The 23,716-nt window shown below is 44.6% G+C and overlaps 2 protein-coding genes across 4 annotated transcripts in view; one reads left to right on the forward strand and one right to left on the reverse strand.

The window, feature by feature from the left end:
• Window positions 1-1,606, forward strand: part of atic (5-aminoimidazole-4-carboxamide ribonucleotide formyltransferase/IMP cyclohydrolase) — a 32,642-nt gene extending 31,036 nt beyond the window's left edge. The window contains exon 16 of the mRNA XM_055638308.1: window positions 1,337-1,606. Within this exon, the coding sequence (XP_055494283.1) occupies window positions 1,337-1,456 (120 nt within the window). The 3' untranslated portion in view covers window positions 1,457-1,606. The remainder of the gene's footprint in view (window positions 1-1,336) is intronic.
• A 3,244-nt stretch (window positions 1,607-4,850) lies between these two features.
• Window positions 4,851-23,716, reverse strand: part of LOC129698895 (fibronectin-like) — a 104,378-nt gene continuing 85,512 nt past the window's right edge. For 2 of the 3 annotated variants that reach the window (XM_055638309.1, XM_055638311.1), the window contains 8 exons: window positions 21,806-21,973; window positions 18,646-18,795; window positions 17,241-17,354; window positions 12,747-13,117; window positions 11,821-11,959; window positions 9,811-9,917; window positions 7,391-7,477; window positions 4,851-5,546 (listed from right to left, as the gene is read on the reverse strand). In XM_055638309.1, the coding sequence (XP_055494284.1) occupies window positions 5,481-5,546; window positions 7,391-7,477; window positions 9,811-9,917; window positions 11,821-11,959; window positions 12,747-13,117; window positions 17,241-17,354; window positions 18,646-18,795; window positions 21,806-21,973 (1,202 nt within the window). In that variant the 3' untranslated portion in view covers window positions 4,851-5,480. The remainder of the gene's footprint in view (window positions 5,547-7,390; window positions 7,478-9,810; window positions 9,918-11,820; window positions 11,960-12,746; window positions 13,118-17,240; window positions 17,355-18,645; window positions 18,796-21,805; window positions 21,974-23,716) is intronic. The other variant, XM_055638310.1, reaches the window with a different exon arrangement.

The raw sequence follows: 23,716 nt of genomic DNA on the forward strand, positions 1-23,716 counted from the left end.
TAGAAGTAGAAGAGGATGTTTCAATGAAACATATAAAGGTGCTTGCATGAGAGATGTATGGAAGGTTTCACAAGTTGAATGTCTGGAACCATTGTAACAGTGGTTATGGAACAAGTGCAGGAAGGTGCCACAAGGTAAGCCATCACAGAGTGGCCCAGGAGCAAAACTGGTAGTGCTACCTTGCAGAACCACATACCAGGTTTAATCCTGACCTCTGCTCTGCTATTGTGTGGAATTTGCACATTCTCCTTGTGACTGCAACCTTTCTCCAGATACTCTGGTTTGCTCCCACATCTGGAAGACTTGGGGATTGATAAATTAAATGGCTGCTGCAAATTGCTTCTATTGTGTAGGCGAATTGGTTGAAATGTGGGAAGAATAAAATGGGATTAATGTAAATGATTGGCATTGATTTGTGCTAAAGGGCCCGTTTCTGTGCTTTACGCTTTGGCTCCCAAGGCAATGATCTCATTGAATGGGGAATTGGGGATGAGGGGCTGAATGGCCTCTAGCTGCTATTTATGTTCTGAGTTTATGCAGGAGTCCATCAAAGACTATTTTTTCAGATTTATAAGTATTGTAAACTTCGGTGAGGTTGGTCGTGCCATCTTCATTCTTCAAAATTGTTTTATCTGCAAAGTGCCCTCCACCTTTCACCCAGGTCTCGCTAGTCAGCATAATTACTCTCCTTTTGAAAGGTCTTCACCTAAAGGAATGATTACATTTAAATTCCCCACTTTCTACTCGCCCACCACTTATTTTAACTGGTATGAATTCCTTTTTGAGATTTGCACCCCTCTTATAGCTTGCTTTCCCAAGTAACATCAGCAAATTGGGATACTTTACCCTGTCCCTCCATGGCCTCCTACACATCAGTCTGCCAACCTTAAATGTATCCGTTTATTCCTTTAATCGTGCATTCTGTTTTATTACCTTCAAACTCCTGATGTCCGAGTGCTGTGAATCCTTATTGCAAATCCTCATATGCGCTCTCTAATTACTTTCAATGGCTCTGATCATAGAGCATAGAAACAGTAACTTCTTTCCTGTGGCAGACCAATCATTTGTACTAATCTGATTTTCCACTTGTTCGGTAGACTTCTATGCCAAGGTGATTCAGGTGCTTTTTAAATCTTATGAGACCGAGTACTGCCTCCACCACCCTCTCAGGAACTGTGCTCCAGATTCCAACCACTCTATCGGTGGGGGGGAAAAAATCTTTCTCTGATCTGTTATGAACTTATACCCTCTAGTTTTAGACACTTCTGCCTTTTAAAATCTTTCATATATATACTGTAATCACATTAAATTCACCTTTTTTCTTTCCTTTCTGCAGAGTGGAGTAAATTTCATCGCTGCCCCGTCAGGGTCAGCCGCTGACCAAGTAGTGGCCGATGCATGTGAGCAGCTGGGTATAGCTCTGTTCCACACCAACCTGAGACTCTTCCACCACTAGAATCTCACTATTATCAGCTCATTCATTGGGCCACATTGATGATTTGTGGGGAGTTTTAAATGTGTCCACTGCTGTTATTGATGTTGGAAATTGTTCTCTGGACGCAATTGGTTGCCAGGTTATAAATAAACCAGTCAAATGAACAAACAAGTGTCTTGGATTACGTTGAAAATGGGAGCCTCGTGGCAATAAGTTAGAAAGGTTGATGCCTTGTTTGTACCGACTTAAGTTAGAAAGGTTGATGCCTTGTTCCTCACCCTGTACCGACTTACTAGTCTTCACACAACCCGGAGTGAAGGTATCCTTTAATCTCACTGTCCTGTTCCTCACCCTTAGCCAACTAAGGCCACTCTGAAAACATCACCCATGATGTAGGAGGCCATTCGGCCGTTCGAGCCTGCACCGCCATTCAATATGATCATGGCTGACCATCCAACTCGGTATCCTGTACCTGTTTTCTCTCCATACCCCCTGATCCCTTTAGCCACAAAGGGCCACATCTAACTCCCTCTTAAATATAGCCAATGAACGCCTCAACTACATTCTGTGGCAGAGAATTCCAGATTCACGAGTCTCTGTGTGTCTATCCAGTCTTTCTTCATTTATCCTGACTCTCCCTCAGTCTGGTGAACCTTCTCTGTATCCCCTTAAGGCAAGAATGTTTCTTCCTCAGATTAGGAGACCAAAACTGTACGCATACTCCGGTGTGTGGTTTCACCAAGACCCTGTACAACTGCAGTAGAACCTCCCTGCTCCATATGCTCAAATCCTCTTGCAATGAAAGCCAACATACCAGTCGCTTTCTTCACTGCCTGCTGCACCTGCATGCCTCCTGTTAATGACTGGTGTCCCATGACACCCAGGTCTCGCTGCATCTCCCCTTTTCCTAGTCGGCCACCATTTAGATAATAGTCTGCTTTCGTGTTTTTGCCACCAAAATGGATAACCTCACATTTATACGCAACATTACTATGAATGTGTGGTTCTGTCAGACATTGCCCACTCCCTGCTCCTATACTCAAATCCTTTGTGCAGCAATGCTAACATACTTTCAGCTTTCTTCACTGCCTGCATTCTCCCCGCACAGCTAACACTGCCCCCCCAGCTTCGTGTCATCCACAAACTTGTAATAGTTTCATTCAAGTCCCTCGTTGCCATCATTAATATATACATTTAAATAATTATACTGCATCTGTCATGCATTTGCCCACTCACCCAGCCTATCCAAGTCATCTTGCAGCCTCCTAGCATTCTCCGCACAGCTAACACTGCCCCCCAGCTTTGTGTCATCCGCAAACTTGGAGATGTTGCATTCAATTCCCTCGTCCAAATCATTAATATATATTGTAAATAGCTGGGGTCCCAGCACCGAGCCTTGCGGTACCCCAATAGTCACTGCCTGAAGTTGTGAATCTCTTATGTGGGACCTTGTCTAAAGCCTTCTGAAAGTCCAAATATAACACACCCACTGGTTCTCCCTTATCCACTCTACTAATTACCTCCTCCAACATCTTTTACCCCAATACCGTGTGCTTTAAGTTTGTATATTAATCTCTTATGTGGGACCTTGTCTAAAGCCTTCTGAAAGTCCAGATACACCACATCCACTGGTTCTCCCTTATCCACTCTACTAATTACCTCCTCCAAAATTTTTATAAGATTCGTCAGACATGATTTACCTTTCATAAATCCATGCTGACTATCCAAATGACACCATTTGGTGACACCACTATCCAAATGTGCTGCTATCCCATCTTTAATAAATGACTCAAGCAGTTTCCCCACTACCGATGTTAGACTAACTGGTCTGTAATTCCCCGTTTTCTCTCTCCCCTTTTTAAAAAGTGAAACGAGGACATCAAAAAAGCTGTTATCAGTAGTTAACTATAGTAAAACTCAGTTGGTCAGGTTATTTGCCTGGAATGTGAGCCAGTCTCAGTTGTGATCAGAGCCAAGGTTGGGGTCTGGAACAGCAGCTGCTGGCTGGAAATGGAGGTAGATTTGCAGGATTTGGGGTCTGGAACAGCAGCTGCTGGAAATGGAGGTAGATTTGCAGGAGTGAGGGTTTGGAGTGTTTATATATTTCCTGCTCCTTTTAAACTTGCCGGGTTTACTGTAAAATCTATTATATTTCTGAGTAATGTTTTAAAAATAAATAAATAATAATTTGTGCATTCAAGGAAGGAAAAACCAATACAGAAATCTGGGTCTACTAAAGGAGATTTACTAATCATGCCATTACGTTTTCATGCAAATCATTGATATAGATGCTATACAGCAATGGGACTAGCATAGAACTGTGAGGCACACCACTTGTTACAGATCGCCAGTCCGAAAAGCAACCTTCCACCATCACCTTCTGCTTTCTTCCGTGAAGCCAATTTTCTATCATTTTAGCTATCTCTTGAATCCCATGGGATCCAACCTTCAAACCCTGTTCAAATGTGTTTTAAATTATGTAAATGTATCCACCTCCACTACATGGACACAGGAAATCTAATCCATTAGTACTAACAACGCCTTCCCAGTCAGTAGGAAGTTAAAATCGCCTGAAATTGTCTTATTATTCCTGTACATCTGATTTCTTTAGTTTGGTCCTGCTGACAACTGGGCAGCCTGTAGTATAATCACATTAAAGTGATTGTCTGCATATTTTTACATTCTGCACAAATGGCCTCGCTGATGATCTCCCTGGATAACCTCTCCAAAATACTCATGTGGTGTTCCTAATGAACAGTCCAATTCCCCCTTCTCTTACCTCCACCTCTGTACCCAGGAACATCGAGCTCCCAGTGCTGCCCATCGCTCAACTCTGCTATGGGGTTACATTAGTTACCCTCCAATCCTCAGGAACTACTCCAGAATTTAAAGAGTTTTGAAAAATTATCACTAATGCATCCACTATTTCTGGGACTACTTCCTTAAGTACTCTGGGATGCAGCCTATCTGGCCCTGGGGATTTATTGGTCGTTAATCCATTCAATTTACCTACCACCACTTAACCTGGATTTCATTCAGTTCCTTCATCTCATTTGACACCCGGTCCCCTGCTATTTCCGGCAGATTAATTAAGTCTTCCTTAGTGAAGACAGAACCAAAGTAGTTATTCAATTGGTCTGCCATGTCCTTGTTCCCCATGATCAATTCACCTGTTTCTGACTGCAAGGGACCTACATTTGTTTTAACTAATCCTGTCTGCCTGTCCCGCTGAGCTACTCCAGCATTTTGTGTCTACTCTAAGGCCAGTGTGCCAGAAAATCCTTGAAGCGGGCTTACAGCGATTTGTTCTGGCAGATACACGTTGAGATTAATATGCTGCAGAATTTCCTTTCGCTTACTGAAATTTGCTGATTTACGCGGTGTGTACGCAAGGGGAAGACCACACAGCTCTCTGTCGTGTTTAAAGGTTTTATTGAAACAAGGTTCATCTCTCCATTGCCGGTAAGGCAATTGCTGTTTATCTGTAAACAATCACTGGTCACACAAAATATACCAGCGAAGGATTAACATCTTCCAGCACCAGTAGCATCCATTTTTATTCAACAGCATAAGAATTAGAGAATAACACAATTATATTGGGGAAGAGAAGGAAGAAAGTACTGATAAATAACAGCTGATTCAGTTACACAATTACAACTTTGATCATTTGATAGTGGGGTAGGGGCATTTGAAGAGAAGGGTGTGCATTTTATTAATTAGCAGTGCGCTCATTTAACCCATGTATAGCTTATATGTAGTGGGGAGAGAGGGTTGAGATGAAGCTGTGAGGTGTTTTTTTTCCCCCATTGCAGTTGTGGATTTAAAACCAGCCTATTATAATTTCCATTAAGACGACTTGAGTTGCCACTGGCTCTTGTTGGCAGGCAATTGTAGATGTAGCGGGTGATAGGGTAGGATGGAGGAAGTGGAGAGGTTGCGAATTGAAGCCAGGAGAGTGTTGGAAGGTTAGACTCAGGCAGCCAGCAGCTCCTGTAATTTTGGGAAGTGTCCATTGCTTGCTACTTTGATCTTGTTGGCTGCCATCTTACTCCAAGGAGTCTGCCAGTAGTACGTCCCTCGGGCCACCGCATTCCACCGGACAGTGCACATACTGGGGAGCAATACACATGGTTAGAAACAAGCTGACATCAAACAAGCTATTATCAGTACAGTTAACTAGTAAAACTCAGTTGGTCAGGTTATTTGCCTGGAATGTGAGCCAGAGTCTCAGTTGTGTTCAGAGCCAAGGTTGGGGTCTGGAACAGCAGCTGCTGGAAATGGAGGTAGATTTGCAGGAGTGAGGGTTTGGAGTGTTTATATATTTCCTGCTCCTTTTAAACTTGCCGGGTTTACTGTAAAATCTATTATATTTCTGAGTAATGTTTTAAAAATAAATAAATAATAATTTGTGCATTCAAGGAAGGAGAAACCAATACAGAAATCTGGGGTCTACGAAAGGAGATTTACTAATCATGCCATGTACGTTTTCATGCAAATCATTGATATAGATGCTATACAGCAATGGGACTAGCATAGAACTCTGAGGCACACCACTTGTTACAGATCGCCAGTCCGAAAAGCAACCTTCCACCATCACCTTCTGCTTTCTTCCGTGAAGACAATTTTCTATCATTTTAGCTATCTCTTGAATCCCATGGGATCCAACCTTCAAACTCCGTTCAAATGTGTTTTTAAATTATGTAAATGTATCCACCTCCACTACCTGGACACAGGAAATCTAATCCATTAGTACTAGCAATGCCTTCCCAGTCAGTAGGAAGTTAAAATCGCTTGAGATTGTAATTATTATCCCTGTACATCTGATTTCTTTAGTTTGGTTCTGCTGACAACTGGGCAGCCTGTAGTATAATCACATTAAAGTGATTGTCTGAATATTTCTACGTTCTGCACAAATGGCCTCGCTGATGATCTCCCTGGATAACCTCTCCAAAATACTCATGTGGTGTTCCTAATGAACAGTCCAATTCCCCCTTCTCTTACCTCCACCTCTGTACCCAGGAACATCGAGCTCCCAGTGCTGCCCATCGATCAACTCTGCTATGGCAACTATATCAGTTGCATGTGCCAATCATGTTCAGATTATCTGCCTTACCTGTGAGGCGTCCTGCATAAACTAAATGCAAATTTAGCCTATCAGACCATCCACATTTTCTGCCTGCCTACCCATTGAAATTACTTTCTTAAGCTTGATACTGCTTCATCTTTGTCATCTGCCACACAACTACTGTGGTCCCACTCACCTGCCAGTTTAGCAAATCTCTACCAGGATATCGGCTGAATGCAGACCCTGAAACAAACATCACCTATCCATGTTCTCCAGAGATGTTGACTCACACGCTTCAGTTCAGATGTGATCAGTCTCACTTATGCGAGTTACCTCGTCCCAAGAAGGGGTCCCAATGGTGTAAAATAAATCCCTTCTGCCTGACCCAGTTCTGTCACATATTCATTTTCCTTATTGTCAGGAGTAAACCAGTATATAACCCTTATTCGTTATGTCATTGGTCCCAATATGTGCATCCACCTCTGGCTGTTTGCCCTTCCCCTTAAGAGGAGTCCTCCTTGGAGACATCTATGAACCGGGTTGCCAGCGAGGAAATGCACCACCTTGGAATCTCATTCGCTGGTGCTGTCCCCCTAACTAATGTGTTTCCTAAAACTACAGACTAAAATTCCCCTGCTCTGTGGCCAAGCTAGTTGGGATGCCAGGGGCTGTTGCTGCTGCTCTCTTCTGAAAAGTCATCATTCTCCACCATCTGTACCCAAAACAATATGCTTGTTACTGGGGTTAATGACCATGGGGGAATCTTGCACTTTCCTGCCCTGGTGGTCAGCCCACCCTGCAACGTGATCACCTCTATAAAGCTGCTGTTTGTGATGCTGGTACCATCATGTATTTAAAAGAACCCTTGCCCCCTCCGGGCTCGTACTCACTATTGGCCTCGCAGGAGTAGAGTGTTCCTCGTGTACTGGGTAACGTCCAGGCTGTCCAGGCTTTCGGCAGTTTTTGCAATGCCAGCCCTGGAATTAAAGAAACGTGCATGAGAGGCAATAGAGGCCTGTGGCTTCAAACATTATTGAACATCCCTTATCAAATCAAATTTGACATCTGGTGCTGTGAACGCTGACCAATGGAAATTTTGGCAATAATGACTTTAAAGTGTGGAATGGAATATGAAATACTTTTGTCACGTGATCTTGCGTACTGGAAGTATGTAAATAGTGGCCAAGTACAGCACGCCACTCCTCCTTTGTGGAGGGAAAGTCAGCAGATACTAAGGGAAGGTGAACAGTATTGACCGATTCTTCAAGGAATGAGATCATCTCAATTTGCTTTTAGAATGCTAAAAGCTGTAGCCATTCCATTGTTCTCTAATTCCATCACCTTAATGCACCCCTCTGCGAGGTAGGGATGACGGCCGAACCTCCTTGTAATTTTTCACCTTCCAATCCGCAGCACAGTGACGCAGCGGTAGCGTTGCTGCCTTGCAGCCCCAGAGACCATGGTTCAATACTGACTGGGTGTTGTCTGTACGTAGTTTGTACGTTCTCCCTGTGACCACGTGTGTTTTCTGCCGGTGCTCCGGTTTCCTTGCCACAATCCAAAGAGGTATATAATTGCAGGTTAATTGGATATGTTTAAAAAAAAAAAGAATTATCCATGGTGTGTAGGATAAAGGTAGCATATGGGGTGATCGCTGGTCGGCATGGACTTGATGCGCTGAAATACCCGTTTCCATCCTGTATCTCTCAAGTCTAAAAGTCTAATCTGTTAATGTTGCCAACATTGAGAGATGTACAGATTCAGAGCTTAATTTGATATGGATATGATTATCTGAAAGTGATATATTTTAATGTTTGCGGAGCGTGCATTTGGAATGCTTTTTCACCTCCTCAGTACCCGTCATTATCAAGACTAGATACAGTCTAGACTGAGTTAGATATATCTCTTGGGTTAACAGAATCAAGGGATATGGGGCGAAAGCAGGAATGGAGTGCTGATTTTAGACGATAAGCCATGATCATATTGAATGACGGTGCCGACTAGAAGGGCTGAATGGCCGGCTCCTGCACCTATTTTCTATGTTTCTATGACTAGTCTGTGTCGTTTCCGTGCACTACTCCGTGCAGTGCCAGATTGGTGGGGATGGGAGTATCAGCTGCTTCTCCCAAGTTCATAAAAATAGAACCTGCATTCCTATAGCACCAATCACCATCTATGGGGAAATCCAGAATGGTTTACACCTGATGTCTTATTTTGGGAAATGCAGCTGTCTTTCTGATTTAAGAAACCGAGGAGCACAATCCTGCAAAAAGCAAAAACCATTTACAGAGGATTTCTGGATTTAATGAGGAAATGTGCCCTTTGGGTGCATTCCGAGTGAAATTCTATAAATCAAACATTTTATGGGTATTTACTGCATCCTTGTATGTAGACTGTGCACAATTTGATGCAGCAAAAATACCTGTATAAATTAGAGATCTGCACCCAAAGGAGTCACCAGCATTTGAATAAAATTGCTGTGTTTCTAGATTACAAATCGGCAGCTGTAAACCTATTTGGGTATCCCAAGGTTGTGAAAACACATTAGGAGTGAAAGTTCTCTTAAATTACAAACAACTTTGATCAGGAGGTCACAAGAGCCCTGCAGTTTCTTGGTTATGTTGTACATTTGCGAAAGCCTTACATTCCCAACCATATCTTGCTTCTCCAGACAAATATTTCTAACAACAATCTGCTTGAGGAGCTCGGTGGGTCAAATAACTCCTCTTGCTGCTGGGCGTGGGTTGAATTGTTGACAGGGTCAATAAGGTTTTGACCTGAAACATTGCCCCTTCCTCCCCCCCCCCCCCCCCCCCCACCAAAGATATTGCTTGACCCGCTGAGCTTCCTCAGCAGATCGTTATCAGATTTCAACATCTGCAATCTCTTGTCTCCAAGTAATTCCCAGAATCTTTTTAAACCTTTGCAGAAGTCCAGATTTGCTTAGTTAAATCTTTAACATCAAAACCACAGGTAAGCATGGCCTTGTTTAGCAACTTACTCCTCAACACATCGTCCATTCTGCACTGGAGTATTAACCTGGGTCTTGCACTCCATCTCTGGGCTGAAGTTTGGGACACCAGGCATTGAAAGCATCTTACACTTTAACATTTCCAGCTAATGGTACCAGTGGAAATCTGTTAACAGTCCCTCGGAAAGATGGAATTCCAGTTAGGTTTGTGCAAGAATTGTGCAAGTGCAAGAATTTCCCCAAGGATCCTTGTAATTAATGGGAGAGGACTGGTAAAACAATGAGCAGGTGACAATGTAACCACGATTTCAAGAAGGTTTAGATATTAAACCAAGGTACCTGGAGTCCTCCCAAGCAGGTGCATGAGCAAATGTCGCCAAGGTATTCCTTCTGCCACTGTTCACCAATGTTGTACATGGTCCCTTCATCGTAACATGTTCCTTCAACTGTGCATTGAATAAAACAGGCTGTTAGTACAAACACATTGCCACAGTGCTACATTGTCTAAGATGGTCAGTCAGAGACAGTCAAAAGATTTTGCGAAGTATGTCAGATGGAGGGAAGCTCCCCAGTTGTGGAGATTTAGAAATCTTAATGGGTGCTTTGGGGAAGGGGGGGCAGAGGCCTGGTGAAGTCCTTAATGCAAACATGGGATGTGACCAACTGGAAGTGTAAATGTTCGGGGAGATGGGAACTTGGAGATAGAGGGAGTAGTTTAAGAATTTGCCCATAGGATGGAAATTAATCCTTGGTCATTAGATGTAAAAATATACCTTTGTCCGTAGGATGTTTACAATGCTTCCAAATGCCTGCTACTTTGGTTTCATTGTCCATTTTAGGGACTTGGCAGCTGATCTCAGCTTCAAGGTGGAATAGTTTCCCATCATGGTGCAGGTGGGACTGGAATCTGGTTCTCAAACCAGAACACCTTGCTGAGTTTAGCTGACTGCCCCAAATATTACCAATGGCTCCCACTTAAGAAAGGCTGCAAGGAAAAGCCAGGGAAATTCAGACATTACCCTTGCATCAGTGGTGGGTAAATTATTGGAGAGGATTCCTTGCACAGTGTCTACCAGGATTTGGGTAGACAAGGACTGAGATTGTCAGCATGGTTTTGTGTTTGAAGATGTGACCAAGAAGATTGATAAGGGCTGAGTGGAAGATGGTATCTACATTCAATGATTTTGACAAGGTACTGCATTTTGTAAGCTGGTCTGGAAGAATAGATCATATGGGATCCCGGGCAAGCTAGCCAATTGGATGCACAATTAGCTTGAAGGTAGGAAACGGGTTTTGATTTTTCTGACTAGAGGCCTGTAAGAAGTGGTGCACTGCAGGGATTGGTGACAGGTCCATTGATGTTGATTATTTAATTAACGATTTGGATGTGTTAGTAACACTGGCATGGATTACACTAAAATTGTTAATATATATATATTTATATATAAGGTGCTGCATTTTGGTAAGACAAACCAGAGCAGCACCTACGGAGTAATTAATAATACCCTGCACAGTGGTAGAAAAAGAAGCCTAAGAGTACAGATAAGGTAGACACAAAAAGCTGGAGTAACTCAGCGGGACAGGCAGCATCTCGGAAAAGAAGGAATGGGTGACGTTTTGGGTCAAGACCCTTCTTCGGTCTGTACTGATTTGTCAGAATGTACAGATACATGGTTCCATGAAAGTGGTGACACGAGGACAGGGTGGGGTGAAAATGTCTACAGTGTACCAACTATGGCCCCTTCTGGTCCGAGGCTAGATACGCCGAAACGTAGGAACGAAACGTAGAATGTGTGTGGGCAGAAGGGGAAGAAGCAATCTCGGTGAAGGGAGGGAGCAGTCTGAAGTATGGTCATAGTTACATAGAACAATAGGTGGAGGAGTAGGTCATTCGGCCCTTCGAGCCAGTCATTCAATATGATCATGGCTGATCATCTAAAATCAGTACCCCGTTCCTGCTTTTTTCCCATATCTTTTCCCTTGATTCCTTTCGCCCTTAGAGCCAAATCTAACTTTCTCATGCGTTGAGGTAGTCAGTTAGCTGAAGGAGGGGGAGTTAAGGCAGAATTAGTTAGGGGCTGGAGAGCCCCGCAGAGAGGCAGGCGACTGAGCAGCAAAGGTGAGACACTCAATGACAAGGTTGAGGGGGAAGGCCATCATGGTAGTGAGACATTAACAAGTTGAGGAGGGGTGAGGGGGGGGGGGACAGACCTGTTGGAGCCAGATTGTTTGGCTGAGCTGCTGAGGGAGATGTGGGTAGTGATGGGGGAAGATGTTACATCAGGAATGTGTAGAAGTTGCTTCCCACCTGAATGTTTGTGTTGCTGCAGCAGTCATTCACATACTTACTTGGAAACCCACCAGTGATTGTCATCTCCTTTACTTTTTGTTTCTTATCACTATTCACAGCTTCCACTATCACTTTGTAATTAGTTCCAAAATCCATGCCAGGAAGCACAGCGTAGTGTGAGGATCCTGGTACACGCACCTGGAAGACGGACAGAACAGCTTATCGCTATGGCAACCCTCCACTCACCCTATCAGAACTATTTCCTATGTGCTGTCCTATCCTTTCTCTCCCCCTGTCTGCAAACTTGATTTCTCTCCTTTTGACCTGAAATGTTATTTTTCATTCTCCACAAAAGCTGGCAGAATTTTCAACCACTCTGGTTTTTCTAAAAACTTGAGGACAGGATACCCTGTTCTATTTGTGGAGGGCAATACTCTGGGCTCTCATTGAGGGCTTCAAATAAACGCACCTCTATTTCCTTACACACCCGGATCACGCTTTGGATGGGATAGGGTTGGAGCCTCAATAAAAATAGATTAGAATAGACAAGTTTATTGATCTCAGTTGTGCATCTCCAGTGCAGCACAGTGGCACACCTTGTAGAGCTACTGCCTCACAGCTCCAGTGATCCAGTTCAATCCTGACCACAGTAAGTTTGCTCATTCTCCTTGTAACCACGTGGGATATGGTGTGTTTCCTGGGGGAATAGTGGAGGCTGTCTCACATTTTATGAAGCATTTAGTCAAGCATTTGAATATCCAAGATTTAGAAGATGAGGTCTCAGTGCTTGAGTGTTGATAAATGTAATGGAGAGCATGGACATGTGGGCCTAAGGGCCTGTCTGTGTTGCACACCAAAGTAAAGGTGTTTTTCAGCTCACCTGATCATCCCCACCTATTCCTAGATAATAATTTGTTCTTCCTCAGTCAATAATTAGTATCTGAGATTCTATGGAAGAGTATCTATGGATCATGCAATCAATTACCTGCTTGGTTTCTCCGCTATGACCAACGGGGTAATATGTGACCAGGTATTCGATGGTGCCAGGAATTGGCGACCAGGCGACGTGGGGCGGCTTCTGTACTGGTCGGGTGATAGGTTTCGACCCATTCGTGACGAAAGGCCATTGGCTTGGCACGGTGGAGTGTCCACTTGAATGGGGTGATGTCGTTTTGTCGTTCTTGGTGGTGATGGGAAATGCTGGGTTCTTTGATCCTGGCTTGGAGTCGCGACTTGTTTCTGGAACGGTATGGGGATGAGTGCCATGACTGGTCTTTTCAGGATTCCCTGGCCTCCGAGTGGTTTGGTGTTTATCCAGCTGCGGCTCAAGAGTGGGTTTAATGACAGGCTTGCGGCCTTGAGAGCAGAAAAGCAATGGGAGGTTAATAAGCTGTAAGCAGCAGTAATTAATTTTAATGGGTGTGCAGAGCAACAAGCTCAGAACCAGCATGGTTGGTCTGTTATTGGTTAAACTGGCATCTGACAACTTGTTGAAAGGCATCAGACGCTGGTTAAACTGTGATGCGGCACTGGTTAATCTGCACATCAGCAAAGCTTTTAATATTAGAAATACATTTACAAACTTAAACTTAAATTAGTAACTAAACTAAAAATACACTTCCAAAAGTAAACTACTTAAATGTGCTTCCATGTATTTAAATCATATGCTCACAATCTGAGTGCATTCCAGATATTCCAAAAATAATTGCTTCAAGAAATCCTTCTCGCTGCACCTCATCTCACCTCACCTGTGCCCCGTCTATGGGGAAATAGCGACAACGCAGCACTACAGAAACACAGCACTGAGGGCTCCTTCAACCCTCGTTGGGCACATTACACACATGGTGACACACATGGTGACATGGTGGCATAGCAGTAGAGTTGCTGCCTTACAGCGCTTGCAGTGCCAGAGATCCGGGTTTGATCCTTACAACGGGTGATGTGTACAGAGTTTGTACGTTCCCCCAGTGACCTGCGTGGATTTTCTCCGAGATCCAAGATCTTCGAGGTTCCCTCCCACATTCCATAGACTTACAGCTTATAATTAGCTTGGTATAAGTGTAAATTGTCCCTGGTGTGTGTTAATATGTGGGGATCGTTGGTCGGTTGCGGACTAGGTGGGCCATGGACATGTATGTCTTCTCCCCACTCCTGCACTGCTCCTGGGAAATGTGCTGGAAAGAAGACACAGACGTATCAAGTTTGACTGTTTTTTAATGACTGCTCAGGGGGGGGGGGGGGGGGGGGGGGTATATCAGTCGGGACTACAAATCTTATTTCCGCAGGATGAGAATGTACAAGACATTGGATGAGAATGTACATGGCATCTTCAAAAACGACACTTCCTTGATCAGCTGGACATGTGAGCCAAGGAATGAGAAATGGAGTTTAATTCAGATAAGTGTGAGGTGTTGCACTTTGGGAACTCAAAAGGGCAGCAGTCTTCAGTCATAAGGCCCTGGGAAATGTTTTTGAAAGAGGGATCTAGGAGTAAAGGTACATGGTTCCCTAAACATTGTGGCACAGGTTGGTGAAGAAAGCTTTAGGCATGCTGACCTTCATCAGTCAGGGAATTAAATTTAGAAGTTGGAATATTATGTTATCATTGTACAAGATGTTGTTGAGGCTGCACTTTGGAAAATTGTGTTTAACTTTGGTCACCCTATCATAGGAAGAATGTCATTAAGCTGGAAAGAATGCAGAGAATATCCACTAGCATGTCACCAGAACTTGAGGGCCTGAGCTATAATGAGAGACTAGACATGATAGGACTTTATTCCTTGGTGGGCAAGAATCTGAGGAGTGATTTTATGAAAGAGTATAAAATCTAGAAGGAAGATAAAATGAAACCACTTAATTTTTTTCCCAGGGTAGGAAAATCAAGAACTCGAGGGCATAGGTTTAAGGTTAGAGGGGAAAGATTTATAGGAACCTGAGGGGCAACTTTTTCCACAGAGGCTGTTGGGGAAAAGGGATGAGCTGCCAGAGGAAGCTGTTGTGACAGGTACAATAACAACATTTAAAAGACATTTGGATAGGTACATGGATAGGAAATATTTAGAGGGATATGAGAAAAATGTAGGCAAATGGTTATAGCTTAGATCAGGTCAGCATTGACAAATTGGATTGAGTGGAGTTTTCCCATGACTCCATAAAGAACAATGTCTCCTACCATCCCTACAAAGAGGAGAGAGCCTTGCTGAACTGTCCTGGGTGTAGTGACATAATTCTCACACGTGAGCAGTTTGAGGATTCTGAACCCGAGTTGAAGTAACAGTTGAGTCTGAATGGTTTTAGATTGTTGAAATGCACCGCACATATAGGAATATTATCCATGGTACTTTCTTGTTTTGTAACTCTCCCAACCCATCTGCCTCTGGATCCAAGGACTTTCTGTCTAACCGCCCCCAGACCGTAGGATTGGGCCATCACCTCTCCACCCCTATCACACTCAGCACTGGCTCCCCACAGGGCTGTGTGTTGAGCCCACTCCTCTACGCCCTCTACACCCACGATTGTGCTCCCGCCCACTCCACCAACACCGTCGTCAAGTTTGCGGACGACACGACTGTGGTTGGCTGCTCCATCGAGAGTGTGCTGGCGTACTGTATAACCACATGGTATGCCAGCTGCTCTGCAGCGGACAGGAGAGCCCTTCAAAGGGTCATCAACACCACACAAAAAATCACTGGCTGCCCACTGCCCTCCCTGAAGGACATCTTCAGCTCTCGCTGCCTTGGCAGGACAGCCAACATCCTGAAGGACCCTTCCCACCCTGGACACAACCTGTTCCACCTGCCGCCCTCTGGCAGACGGTACAGGTCTTTCAAAACTCGCACAACCAGACTCAGAGACAGCTTCTACCCCATAGCCATACGTGAACGTAACAATGCAAAATAAGAAACAACACTCACATTCAACTGAATGGCTCTACCTCAGTTGCTATTGTTATTTTTAAATTTTTTTTATATGTGTGTATTTTTACCTTATTTTAAAAAGAAAGGGAGTTCCATTTATTCCTCACCTGAGCAACATTATGAAGCACAAGTGCTTTCTAACCAACAAAAGACTTCTGATGTGCACTCATCCCTGTGCTACAGGTCATGGGCAGTTAATTTGAGAACACTAGTTTCACCATCAGTTGTTTACAGATCATCAGCTGTGGATGCCAATCTGTAGCATGAAAATGGGGATGTTCTGGTCTCCAGTTGCACTGTACACCCGCACTGTGTACTCCGTGCCTGGGTGCAAGCCAGTCAGCTGGATGGAGTTATCCTTGGTGTGGGAGGTGGGTGTGATTATACATTCTCCATCCACAGGATTGAAGTAGATTACTTTGTAGGGAATGACCTTGCCATCCGGATTCTCCCACTGCAGATGCATGGAATCCTCCTCTACATCCATAAAGGGCAGTGGTTGGCGTGGACTGCCAGGTGAGAAATAAGAGGAAGCAACACAAATTGTGTAAACGTCTTCTCTTGACCGGCTGCCTTCGACCTAGGGATGCTCTGCATAGTTTGTGCCGGGGCTGGATCATGCCTCGAGGAAAGAGACCACCCAAAATTCAACAGGAATATTGTTGTGATTATGAGGCAGCCCTTTCCAGTGCCCACCCCATCCCAAACAGTTACAGACCACTCCTGCACAGTTGTTTTCCCCTTCTCTGCAAAGCATTGGCATTCCACATCAAAATTTGCTAGGCACAACCTTGTACAGCTACCCAGGGGCAGTAAGACTACAGCAATGTGTCTACACAGCTGATCAATGGAAGGGAAGGGCTTCGACCCTGCAGTCCATCTGAAAGCCAGTGCTAGACTTGTTCGGGGAGGGTCTGATGTAAAAGTGCCTTTTTAAAGCAAAGCAAAGTGCCAGGAAACCTCAATAGGCAACCAAATATCTGGCAGGATAACAGCAGTTGGGTGTAAAATACTGGATCTCCTTTCACGTTTGAGAACATGGAACACCAAAAGGGCAGGCTCTCACCGATCTCAAATCAGTGTCTAGTTTAGATTTCAGTGAGGCCAACTCCACATCACCAGCAATCTGGCCTCTCCAGTAGGGACTAGACTCAACCTGCCAGGAACCAGGCTGCATTCTAGGGTCAAGGAAGGGCTTTGCGATCAACTTCTCGCTGCATCGTAGGGACCAGGGTCCCCTGACAGGAACCAGGGCTTCAACATTAGAGGTTCTGTCCTCTCCTGCACACTCCCCTCTGGCATTGGATCCCAGCTAACGCCCATCTGTTAATTCCTAGTCTACCAAGCCCACTCCCGCTGATCAAAGGTGAAGCTGAAATGGCGAGAGACAGAGAGAGACAGAGACAGAGAGAGAGCGAGCAAGCCTGCTTAAGACACTTATCAACCATGGCTAGCCAAGGATCTCCAAAGGGGCTGTCTGCAATGTTCAGTTGACCCAATCACTTGGGTGCTTTGTAACACTCCCACCATGCTCAGCATCGCACACTTTCCAAAGCACCTACCGTTGACTGTTGACACAGTGAGGGGTGTGCTCTCCCCATGCTCTCCCAGAGCGTACACACTGATCAAGTACTCGACCATTGGCGACATGCCATCGAGAGTGAAGTGTTTCTGATCTGAAAGTAGACATCATAGAAAGGTGACATTCCGTCTGAAAATTCCATTGTACTTCTCGGTGTTCATGCCACGACCTATTCTAAGTTCCAGAGCAAACCATTTCCCTTAATTCCCCTTCTGTCAGGAGCTGCCATATTCTGGCTGCCTTTTCTGACTGGACTTAATCCGTAGGACATCAAATGATCAGCTCTCATACTGTCCCAACTCCATCAGACAGCCTCTTTTCCAATCGTCAAACACTCTTCACCCTCATTCTTCATGCCTGCTTTAACCCAGCAGGCCCCATTTCCTATCATCGTGCCCCATTTCCCATTTATCCTTTTAAATTTACGGGCCTCCGTTTTCCTTGTTCGTTTTTAATATTTCAACCCTTCGCCACACTCCCTTTTAACTCACCAAGCCCTGTGGTTTAAGACTTTAAACTAAACTTACTTGTTTCAAAGAAAAGTTTATTGTAAGTATACGTTAAAAAAAGTGTGTTGGGGTAATGAGTAACCTCCAGTATTTTGGAAAATCTTCTAGGTCTGGATCAACAGTGTGTGCGGGGGACAGATTATTGGCATGTCAGAACTTGTCCAGTAAGTTTCTTCCACCATCCCAGTCCATTTGGGAATAGAATATTCAGGCCCAACCCATCCATGCCAACCAAGTTGACCAGCCAATTTAAACCCACATCCCTCCAAACCTTTCATGTAACAAATTCGTCCTCACCCAAGCCCTTAGCACTGTGGCAACCCAAGCCAATCTTTGGAAGGTTAAAACTCACTATTACAATCCTATTATTCTTGCACTATCTGTGACCTCCCTACATATTTATTCCACTAACTCCTGCTCCTATTCGTGGTGGGTGGGGGCTCTGATACAATCTCATCAAAGGATCATTCCCTTATTTTTCAGTTCCACCCGCATAGCCTAATTGGAAAATGCTCCATGCATATCCTGTCTAATTACCACTGTGATGTACTCCTTGATCAAAAACATAACTCCTCCACCTCTACCCCTCCTGCAGCATTTGTACCAGAATCAGAGATCTGCGGCTCCCTTTTGGTTCCTGCCAGACTGAGGGGTCCTAAAATAGGAATAAAAAAGCACAAGCCATTCCCCAAGCCTTTCCATGCATCAGTTCCTTTACCTCCACTCATGAAGAAGTGACCCTTGTAGGGGTAACAACAAAAAGCCACTTAAAAACATGAAGCAGATATAAACGGCAGACAAATGGCATGAGTCACACTAACAAACCCGACACCCTCACCCCCCAATAGTTCGCGGTCGAGCAGACTGGAGACATACCTGATGTTGCAGTCCAAGTTAACTCCTGGCCATTCCCGTTCAACGGTACGCCGGTGATCCTGTAACCATTAACTGGTGCAACAGGTGGGGTGTTCCAGCTGATGGTCACCTTGTTGTTTTCCCCCATCTCCACCTTCGTTCCGTTTCGCTCTGTAGGAAGGGCAGATTCTCAGGTAAAGAGGTGGTTACCCTCACTCCACTCGCGTCCCAGGAGCAGCTTGGAGACGCCCGAGAAATGGTGGTTTAAGACATGGCCAAATAACTTGCTGGACAGCGGTGGGCACCATCAGCTATTTTGTTGTGCTCCCAATCCCATCTCCACAAAGCTGTTATCGGGCTTGTCCTGGCTTTACACCTAAAAGCCATGCCAAACTAGGAAAGCTATTCTCCAAAGTAGACACAACTGGGTGAATTACTCCATCCCCAGTCAAAGGCCTCTTCACCCTGTCTGGAAAATACTTGCAAGCAGCACACAGTGTGATTCTCAGGGCAGGATTCCTAACCTCCAACCTACTTCCATGACTCAACCTGTTTGGACTAGTTATCAGAGGGACAAAATAACATGACACATTAATTTTTGACAGCAGCAAATCATAAGAAACAGGATTAAAACCACCTCATTCTTTCTGACCTGCTGTGTTTCCAGCACCTACTGCTTTTTTCAGATTTCTAGCAGGAAAAACAAATCAGGTGTAGGCCATTTGGCCTCTCATGCCTGCCTCCCAATTCAATTCAATTAGATCACCTTTTATATCAGTGCTATGTTCCTGCACTAACTTCATAACCTCCATTCTCTTAATATGTACAAGATCCTATCAAGCTCTGCCCTGAATACATTTATCAACAGCCTCCATCTTCTTGTGTAGAGAATTAAAAAGATTCACAACGCTCTGAGCAAAGGTATTTCTTTTCAACTAAATCCTGAATGGCTGACCCTTTATTTTGTCTGTGACCCCCCCCCCCCCCTCCCCCCCGCAGTTCTAGAAACCCCATAACAGGGGAAACATCATGCTTCTCATCTAATCAGCAGGCAGAGGTTATGCTGGATAGAGAAATAGTTAATGTTTTAGGTTCAAGCCCCACAAGAATGTTGTTCTTCTTATAAGAACAGATAGTGTGAAGACAAGATAGTACAGTTGCTGAAATCTGGATTACAAAACAGAAATGTTGAAAGAAAGTGAGTTGAGCAGCACCTGTGGAGGTCCTGACCCAAAACTGCCCATTTCCCTCCACAGATGCTGCCTACTCCTCTTCATTCTTCCACCAGCTCTCCATTTGTTTGGTCCAAATTTCAGCATTTGCAATCTCCTGTGCTTTCATTTACTGCTCTCGATCCAAAGTGTTGACTTACAGCTTTTCCCTCAAAAGACACTGTGTCACCCGCTGAGTTCTTCCAGCGTTCTGTGCTTAATAACCAGATAGTCTGTCTACTGAATTTACATTAAATAATAATGCAGTTTAAAAGTAAACGGTCCAGAGGGGAATTGGGGAATTGTTTCTGCCGAATGAGGAATATGATGAAAGGGCAACACACACACACACACACACACACACACGTCTATAGCTAGTTTCAAAGTGGTGATGGGTAAAGATTTGAGGCAAAAAAGTTTGTGTGGTGAAAGGTAAGGTAGAGAAAATAAATATATACCGTGTTTCCCGGCAATGAAATTGCTACATTTTGAAAAAAGGACAGCGGGACAGGGTCAAGGGTTTGGTTTAGTCCGGGGGTTGGCAACATCACCTGCGTGCTCTGGGACTGGCTGTAGTGTCCAGGTCGCGGGACGGAGCAGCCAGCCTTCCGCCCAGTAGCTACCGACTAACCACCACCTCCACCGGTTGCGCCTGTGCGGAAGGACACTGTGGCTGGCGGGCCGGCAGAAGGCGTCGAGGTGGCGGCCAGTTCCGCTGGCCGGTCCCGCCGGCCACTCACAGCCATCCGAGCTACTTCCCTTCCCGGGCCAACTCCCCACATGCTGTGAAAGGAACTCTCTACCTTCCCCCCCCCCCCCCCCCCCCACCAGAGGCGCTGTCCTTTTACAGCCACTTCAAAATTTACAGCCGCTTCCTATCATCTGCCAGCAATGAGGGATAGACTTGTCTGTCCCTCAGTACAGCAATATCGTTCTTGATGTTGCTGAATTGTACTGAGGGATAGCCAAGTCTATCCTTCTTGGCTAACAACCTAACCTTCGGCCTCCAAGATGCAGGTAAATTTTCGTGCCTTATTTTGGGGGAAAAAATAGCGTCTTCATTGCCGAGAAATACGGTAGATCTCTCAAATATCCATCATTTTTACAAACCATGTTTCTCGGGGTATCTAAATCTAAATTTTATTAGTTATTTAAGTTATGACGTCGGATGGAAGCTGCAAACCCAAATCTCGTTGTACTTATGTGCAATGATAATAAAATATATCATTATTATTATTATTATTATTGGAGAACCTGCCAAAGGTTATCTTACTGTACTCCATCGGTTTATAACACCATCACAGATAAACACCATTGCGGTGACATGGTGGTGCAGCAGATAGTATTCCTGCTTCGGTTCTAATGACCCAAGTTCAATCCTGACCTCAACCGGTGACTACATGGGCTTCCTTGTGGTACTCGGGTGTTACATGGGTGTTATATTTTCCCAAAAAATCTATCCTCTCTGGACTAGATTTCCAAAAACAGGATGTTGGCTGGGTTAATTGGTCACTTTAAATTGCTCCTTGTGCGAGCGGGTAGCATAAAGTATCCTGGGAGAGTTGATGGACACTCGACAGACTAATATAACTGTCCTTACATGAAGTAATATACAGTATGTCCAAGATGCATTTCAATATACTCAAGATCAGGAGAAAGCAGATGTGAACATACTGTAAATCATGTGCATCCTAAATTCCCAGAAAACTCATTCCATTCTTAAGTGGATCTTGGCCACGGTTGCAACTTCCTGATCGAGCTCAGGAATCAAGGCATTACCCTTGTGACAGTGAGCTCACATGTCAAGTGTCAACTCTGAAAGCTTGTACTCGCTGTGGGCGCCATCTAACACGCCTGTCTTTTTATTTTAGTGTTTATTTAAAATCAGCCTCAAAATTGCCAAGAGATGTATGTGTAAAGGGGCAGGACATCTGGAGGGAGGATTGGAGAATGTGGTGCAGACTACTCACTAGGTGAGTTACACCTGAAGTGACCAATTCCATCGCTTCCACTTGCACAAGTGCACACCACTTTAAATCCAGTCTTGGACAACTTTTCCAACTCCTGTCCAATTGTATAATAGGTATTGGTGATGGTGTCATGGCATTTTCTCCGAGAGTTGTCGCCTGTTTCGATAGCTGCGGGCGAGAAACAAAGAATTAATGCAAGAAACCAGAACATTCTTGGCAATCGCGCTTCACCAAACCCAAATACTTTCAGTGCCTTCCGTGACCACTATCCACTGTGGTAAATCTGCAGGAATACCACATTGCAGTACTCTTGTACTGTCTCAAGTGCTGCCTCACAGATGAGTCACTAAACAAAGGCTTTGCCAATCTTTCCACAGCCTCACACCCACCCAGGTACAATCCCACGCACACTTTTTTTATTTGACCATTGGGTGGAAACAAAGTGATGTGTTGAAGAACTTGATGGCTCAGGGCAATTCAGTCCATCGGCTACAGCCTCTGGGTAGAATCACATTTGCACCGCTTTCCCTACTGTCCTACTAGTCATTCTGTCTCAAATGCTTCTCTAATTTCCCTTTGGAGATCAGATATATTCTGTCTCCACATAGTTCCAGGTTATAATTACTCACATCCTTCTTTTATTCAGTAATGGCCCCATCTACACCTCTAGTATAAACAACACAAAGGAGAAATTTGTGGTGCAATGTTCCAGGGTTGTGAATCGCCCAACATATCTGGCAGTTGTTGTGCCAAAAGAGCTGTAACCCTACAAGAATAATCGCAGAGGCACTGGGCCATGAGGCAGATTCGTTTAGCAGGAGCTTTAGTCTCAGGTCTGTCCGAACATCCCCTTCAATGGGCTGTCATGGCAAATGGTATCTCAAAGGATATTTTTAGGGAGAAATTTGGTATCAAATGAATGATGGGATTATGAATAGACTGAGTTTCTGTGTTGCACACTGCCATATTTTCACAAGAGTGCAAGGAATGGAATACCTTCTCATGATGGCAACACCTAGTTTGTGAAGCAGAATGAGGCAGGATGTGAAGAGGAGACCATCTGAGGAGTGGGATGAAGCGCCCTTGTGTGTGGGCAGAAGGGGAAGAAGCAATCTCGGTGAAGGGAGGGCGCAGTCTGAAGTATGGTAATAGTTACATAGAACAATAGGTGGAGGAGTAGGTCATTCGGCCCTTCGAGCCAGTCATTCAATATGATCATGGCTGATCATCTAAAATCAGTACCCCATTCCTGCTTTTTTCCCATATCCCTTGATTCCTTTCACCCTTAGAGCCAAATCTAACTTTCTCATGCGTTGAGGTAGTCAGTTAGCTGAAGGAGGGGGAGTTAAGGCAGAATTAGTTAGGGGCTGGAGAGCCCCGCAGAGAGGCAGGCGACTGAGCAGCAAAGGTGAGACCCTCAATGACAAGGTTGAGGGGGAAGGCCATCATGGTAGTGAGACATTAACAAGTTGAGGGGGGTGGGGGGGGGGGTGGGGGGGGGGGGGGGGGGGGGGGGGGGACAGACCTGTTGGAGCCAGATTGTTTGGCTGAGTTGCTGAGGGAGATGGTCACCCTATCATAGGAAGAATGTCATTAAGCTGGAAAGAATGCAGAGAATATCCATTAGCATGTCACCAGAACTTGAGGGCCTGAGCTATAATGAGACTAGACATGATAGGACTTTATTCCTTGGTGGGCAAGAATCTAAGGGGTGATTTTATGAAAGAGTATAAAATCTAGAAGGAAGATAAAATGAAACCACTTAATTTTTTTCCCAGGGTAGGAAAATCAAGAACTAGAGGGCATAGGTTTAAGGTTAGAGGGGAAAGATTTATAGGAACCTGAGGGGCAACTTTTTCACAGAGGCTGTTGGGGAAAAGGGATGAGCTGCCAGAGGAAGCTGTTGTGACA

Source organism: Leucoraja erinacea, chromosome 7 (genome assembly GCF_028641065.1).
Source record: "Leucoraja erinacea ecotype New England chromosome 7, Leri_hhj_1, whole genome shotgun sequence".
Taxonomy (NCBI): domain Eukaryota; kingdom Metazoa; phylum Chordata; class Chondrichthyes; order Rajiformes; family Rajidae; genus Leucoraja; species Leucoraja erinaceus.